This window comes from Orbicella faveolata, unplaced genomic scaffold (assembly GCF_042242905.1).
Source record: "Orbicella faveolata isolate gen_17 unplaced genomic scaffold, um_ofav_v1 contig_26, whole genome shotgun sequence".
NCBI lineage: Eukaryota > Metazoa > Cnidaria > Anthozoa > Scleractinia > Merulinidae > Orbicella > Orbicella faveolata.
The window spans coordinates 1,188,312-1,194,776 of record NW_028301554.1 but is presented as its reverse complement, the minus strand read 5'-3'; the positions used below and the strand labels follow the sequence as shown (position 1 = coordinate 1,194,776).

The 6,465-nt window shown below is 37.1% G+C and overlaps 1 protein-coding gene across 1 annotated transcript; it reads right to left on the bottom strand.

Annotated features, from left to right (window-relative positions):
• Positions 1-467: 467 nt before the first annotated feature.
• On the bottom strand, positions 468-6,241 carry LOC110068872 (apoptosis regulator R1-like). Its single transcript, XM_020776285.2, has 2 exons — positions 5,662-6,241; positions 468-744 (listed from the first exon to the last, which is right to left on the bottom strand). Exons 1-2 carry the CDS (start codon positions 6,106-6,108, stop codon positions 619-621), a joined length of 573 nt encoding a protein of 190 aa, XP_020631944.1. The 5' UTR covers positions 6,109-6,241; the 3' UTR covers positions 468-618.
• Positions 6,242-6,465: the final 224 nt, after the last annotated feature.

Sequence of the window (6,465 nt, the reverse complement as noted above, 5' to 3'; positions counted from 1 at the left end):
AAGCTAGCTCACCACACAAATAATCGCATCAAGAAAAGCTATATGTTTCTGATTGCTCCAAGAAAGTGGTTAAACTATTCTGCAATTAAATCGTTTTTAAACAAGTGACTTTTGAACGCATTGAAGTAGAAACTCGCTAAAAATCATGCTCCAAGTTTATCAGATATATCTAAATATTTTATCGATTTTTTCAGCTGTTGTGTTATCTGTTTTTGTAACTTTTACTCTTTGAGATCAACGTAGCCGATGAAACTGAGTTTCAGTTCACAAACTCGATATGCCGTTTCGTGGTTGTTAAGGTATAAGCTTGCGTATAATTTAAGAACTGTTTTCACCCCCACCTAATTTTTGCAAAACCTCATAGTTTCACTAACGACGCTTACCAAGTGTTTTTTCCCGCCAAAACGACGTGATCACTCGCACAGCGGGAAATATCACTCTTCCTACCAGCTTGAACCAGCTTGTAAGATCTCTAACCCCGCTCACTGCCTAAAAAGTGTCCCTTTAGAGTATCAGTTCTCTAAATTTGAATACTTGCCAAACTGTTGTTAACTATAAGAACTGTACCACCGTGGAATAAGTTGCAAAAATATCGCGGCGATGTTTTTGGTATGCCAGTTAACTTGATTGTTGGTAGACCAGTGTTGCAATTGCACCGACGCCCACTGCTGCAAGACAGAGCTTTTTCCACCATGTTTTCTCTCTTTCCTCGCAGGCCTCTCCAAAGATCTGATTAAATGCTTCCTGTTGAAGAGAAAAAAGGAAGAGTAAATTTCTGTCGCATTAGAGCGAAAGTAATCAGGCAATTAGTTTGGTTTTGGTTTCGTTTTATTACGGTTTAAGATTGGCTGAGTTATCTAATTGGTAAGTAATTGGTTTGGTTTAGGTTTTGCAACATTGAATTGAAAACCGTTTCATATGTATGACTGGATTTAGAAAACTGTGTCTACGAAAACTTTGCGTTCCTTTGCACCAAATGTATACTCATTCTGATTTCACGACTCCTAAAGGCCGGCCTAAAAATCACTCCAAGATATAAAAATTAGAGAAGAATACGAAAAAGAACATGATATAAGAGAGTGGAGGGGAAAAAAAGATTGACATTCCGGCATTGAATTTTTACATCGTCTGCTTTGGAGAGTCTCTTGCGAGAAAAAAATACGCAAGAGCCGGGGCGAGATTTACTTTGCACTGTTTTCATAAATCCAGACTTGTGTATTTTCTTCATTTAAAAATTACAAATATATGTAAAGCGATTTAATACAGTTCTAGAACTTAATCATGAAGACGAAAAGGAAATGCGGTTTCGGCTCAGCGTTACTTGTAAAGCGCAATTTATCATCTTTGTTAACTCGCTTCACCCAGCCCAATCGTGCAAATACGAATACATTGCAATGCAATGCCTTGTATTGGTCTTGCAGTGCCTTACATCGGTGAGACGGGAACAACAAGGCCTAGTCTGTCTCCAAACTTTTCAATCTTCTGTGCTATCAGTTAACAATGTTAGATTAGGAACTCGAGATTTCTATCGCGTTATAGTTGATTCTGGCTGCGTCCTCGTCAGCTATCACGCTTGGAAATCGATAGCGAATAATCTAATTGTTTTAGTATAAATCTACTAGTCGTTCAAAACTTGATCTAAATCCTCTTCACAGACTCCTCAAAAACGAAAAGAAGCGGCTGTCATTTTTTTAACAAGCGCACACAGCTACGCTACTCACTTTCTTCAACAGAATAGATAGTGAGTAGCGCAGCCAATCGGAGAACGGCATTCGTGACAGAACGCTGGTAGATTTATACTAATCGCTGAAAGATAATGATCGCGCGCGCTGGTTTTGAAACTGAAAATTATTCTTAATTTTAAGCTTGAAATTGCAAAAGTTGTAGCTTTTGTGCTGTAATCCGTTAGAGTGTGTACTAAAACAATTAGACTACTCGCTCTCGTTTTCTCTGAGCAAATATTCAACTCGAGTTCTTAGTGTAATTGTTAATTAATGCTCCATCTTTTTATAGCGCTAAACGAAAGTTCTTTGAGGTATATACCCCTCGCAAAGTTAATTGCTTTTCACAAGGTCATAATTACCACTAGCTGGTTTTACAAAATTGTACCTCATGCCAGGACAATAAAATTTTATCTTAACCGTTATGATTAGTCTCCGAAGAGCTGACAAATATTTTATTATCCATAAAAGAGAGAAGTTTTAACCCAAAGATTATCGTTGTGCTCCAAGCATTTTTTTGTTGGGTCTTCACTTAAGAGAGAAAAAATTCTGAAATCGCGTGTATGTTACACATTTACATATAAGTATCAACAGATTATATTTATTCTTTTAGGCACTAACTTGCCATTGTTAGTTTTAATTAGCTTTTGCTTTTAAGCCAAAATCGACGATATCTTATCTTCACGGAATGGTTTAGTCTTATTTTTGCATAGTCAGCAATTACTTTTAGCTGAAATTGAGACGAACGGTATGTTAATCATTGATGTTGAGTTTGCTATTTTTGTATCTTCGCATCTTCGTTTATTAATTTATTCTGAGAAAACCGCAATGACATTATAGCAACGGGAATGTTCAACGAAATATCTGAGAAAAGGGCATTGATGCAATATCTTAATTCTGCATATTTCCGCGAAACACAATGGCAAACTTGTATGTTTGTTTTACAGATTGAACAAGGTTTTCAGTTACAAATTCTCTGTTAAAAAAGTACTTTTTCAAGGGATAGATGTACTTTGTTTCGGATGATTGCACCTTTCTTATATAACCAATTTTAATCGAATTGGTGTTATAAGACGCTATTGCAAGCTTCAGTTCCCTGATCAAGTGTTTCTCTCTATCATTTTCACATTAAACGTGTTACTCGGAGCGTGCGAGATCAATATCGTTGGCGTTTTCGTGTACTTGCGATATGCGTTGCGACATTTGCTATAAAAAGGCGTTTGTATCTGTATTCAAGGCACGTACTGGGCAGGTCTATAGCGTAATGAGTTAAATTAAAACAAACAAACAACAAGTCACAGTGTTGCTTTCAGTAAACAGCGAAACCCACAACATGCTAGTTCACGTAGATACAAGTAACAACCAAGAAGGTAACGATAAAAAAATTTGAAAAAAAGACTAAGCTAATTTTTCATGGTACCCAGTCCGTGACAGTTGCCTCCTTAAGACAGAACAAACCCTTCTGAGTCAATATTTACTAAAAGCAAGTCGACATGCAAAATAACTCCTTTCTTGTTTACTTTGATTTAAATCGTTGACATCTATACATGCTTACGTCTTTTATTTTCTCGCCATTGGAGACCTGTTTTATCAATTCAAAATCTCCCTCACGCGACATTTTTGCCGTGTCAGCAATTTAATAAGATTTTTTTTCATGAAACTTTTCCTTACACGTTTATTCTCTATCTTCCTGGTGAACTGAACTGATAATTACGATATCACGTTTCGTCGAGACGTCGACAAAGCGTGACTCCACTCACGTTTCTCAATTCTGAGTTCACTGAGCCGTTTATGCAATTCTGTACGTAATTCTGTGTTAATTTTATTTTCTTCCAGAAAAAAATACGCTACTTTGAGAAACGCAATTTTGCTCGAAAAATGATTTCAACGAACCGTTGGAATCTTGATTTTGTCTTTTTCTTTTTTTATTATTATTATTATTATTTTTATTATTTTATTTTACTTTTCAATTTTTTGGATTCAAGTTTAAGACCCAAGAGACCTTGTTAGCTTGTTCTCCCATTACACACCACGTGATATTCTCTGGAGAACTGTTCTTTTATCCATCTAAACATTATTCATTCGTATACGAGGGGAACGATTTTTTTGAAAATTTGAAAGCAGCAATTTTCAAGAGTATCATCAAATGCTCTTAAATGGGGCAACAAAACGTACAAGCTAAACTGATCTATCGCAATGAAAATCATGGAAAACGAAAAGATGTCCATTTGTTGGAAAACGGACCGGCGACGAAAATTATGGCTCTCCATACCAAAGAAACTAAAATGGAAATTTCTTATTTGCATTTTTTCTCTAAATAAGCCATTATCTCATAGCGTGTTTGCCGCCCTCCAGTGAATAATAACTGATCCAGTTTCAGTCTAAAAATTTTGCAAATGTGCAGTTTTCTGTGGGTATCTAACTACTAAATTAACAAGTTAAAACCAATTATTGCACGCAGCTCCCCTATGCCGGATACCCACCACTACTGTCATTACTTTTGTCACTTTTTTTCGGCCTTGTATCCAGTTTGTCTCATACTGCCATGAAATAATTAACCGTACAAATTTTTTGCTTTAACTTTGAACCGGTAACCTAGCAACGGTCGAGCGATCCACTTTTGTGTGTGGGTGATTTTTTTCTCATTCATATGAGACTTGCACAAAAAAAAAGGCAAGAAGCAAGTTGTCTATCTTGAGGTTACATTTTCCTTCCAGAAATGCAAGATTTATGGCGCAAAATTGGCCTTTGTCGAGTACTAGTGTCTGCACTCAATGCAAATGTATTGTATTCTTAAACTGTTTGGGTTTTTACCGGCCCAAGCACTTTTCGTATATGACAACTTGTTAATATAAACAGTGTGGTAAAGCTATTTATGTAACTGATAATCTTTAGCCTACAAGCCAGAACGTGCTTTGCAATCTTAATTCCCAGTACAAAATTAAACCTTACGTACCACTACATTTTGCTCCAACGCTTTTCCATATTTATACCAGGTTAAACCGAGGATATCTTCGAGGCGTTTCGCCTTAAGCGCTAGGTTTAAGAAATGGAGTTTCTGGGAACGAAGTGAGTGAACGGGCGAATTAAACTAAAACAACCTCGAATCAATAAATTCCAACTGTTTAAATATTGTCACTTTCCTTCATGTTCAGGAAAAAATATTTATGCACGTAGCCTTTTGAATAGTGATTTTCTAAAGGAGCTTGATATAGTAAGAACTCTGAGATGGTTTGTTATTTCCCTCAGTGGTAGAGTTTTCGCTGTTTGAGGCCTTCCGCGTTTTTTTTGGCTCGACAAATAAAATGATTTTGTCAGTTTTTAAAATATTTAAAACTAAAGCAACAGTTCCGAATTGCAGAAAACTCTTGTCTAATATGAACAGCGTCCCCTGCTCCTACTAATAAGCATTTTGGATACTAATTTGCATTTTGTATTGTATGGCCGAATTTTCGTTGAAAAATCAATATTGCCGGAATATTGCAAGCATAACTTATGCTCAATATAAAACAGGAAGTTTTAAGCTCATTGATGGAAAAAGTTTGCTTTTTAATATCCCCACTGATTGCTAATTTTTAGAGCAAGTAAACGCGTCTTGGAAAGGTGACCTTTAAGTTCGATAAAGTGGTAACAAGCAATTAAATAAAAGCAGAGATGATTCTGTTAGGCAGGACCTTGTAAATAGTAATTTTTCCGCGCTCGCTATAGAGATTGTAAAAACTCTGAGAGCAGTTTCTTTAAATATCTCCGTAAGGAAATTTCTCTCAAGCTAGAAGTAATTCAAAAATCTAGAAATGTAACTTTGGCAAGGCTGCGAATAAAATGTTGAAATATTTTCTTAACAGCTCTAAAATGATAATATTTTCTAAATATTTTATAATTTTGCTAAAGATAGCGCTTTTTGGCGTCTGTGAGTCAGACCCTGTTACGGGTAACTTACCCAACCGCCATGGGCACAGATCCATTCTGATAAGCTTGAAATATAATTTCCAACCCAGTCGACTATCTGGTCTACATCTTGTTGCAAGCCGTTGCCCATACAGTACTGCGCCAGTTTCGCTCCGAACGCAAAGATAGCCACAATTCTACCCCAGTTCACTCCATCGCGGAACACCTCGTCTGCAACCTGCACGAATTTCGAGTGCGCCGAGCCACTTAGAACATTTAATCTGCCGCACATGTTGGCGAGAACCCCTGCATGACGTTCTTCGAGCTCGTCGGAAAGTTTCCGTAAAATTGCAGCGCTTCGTGTCGGTGGAGGACTTCCCTTGCCTATACGATACTTAACGAGGTCGTGTGCTAAGCTGTGTGCTTCCAGGCTTACCCGTCGTATCTCCTCGCTGTCCGAATCTTGATGCGACAATCTGCTTTTCTGCGAGCAACTCATACCTCAGAATGACCGCTTCAAATGTACTTTGCTGTGCTTTTTCTTCGCGTTACAAGTTAATCAGTCATTCGATTTTACTCTTGTTAAAGCTGTACGCTCGCTTTCATTAAGAATGATTCGTAGAATTATTATCTTGCGAGGTAAACCCTTAACTCGCCACCTGTTACATGCACTGAACGGGTTTCCCAATTCTAACTGGTTCTTTCCATGGAATCAACGAACGTGATTGGTTCACGGCTGATAGATGTGTAAATCACTTTTCTTGTGGGCAGTATTCATGTTAAAATACACTGATGAAGTAGGTAAATATAAATTCATTCAATTTTTTTTTTTGACTGACATGGACTCGAATGACCT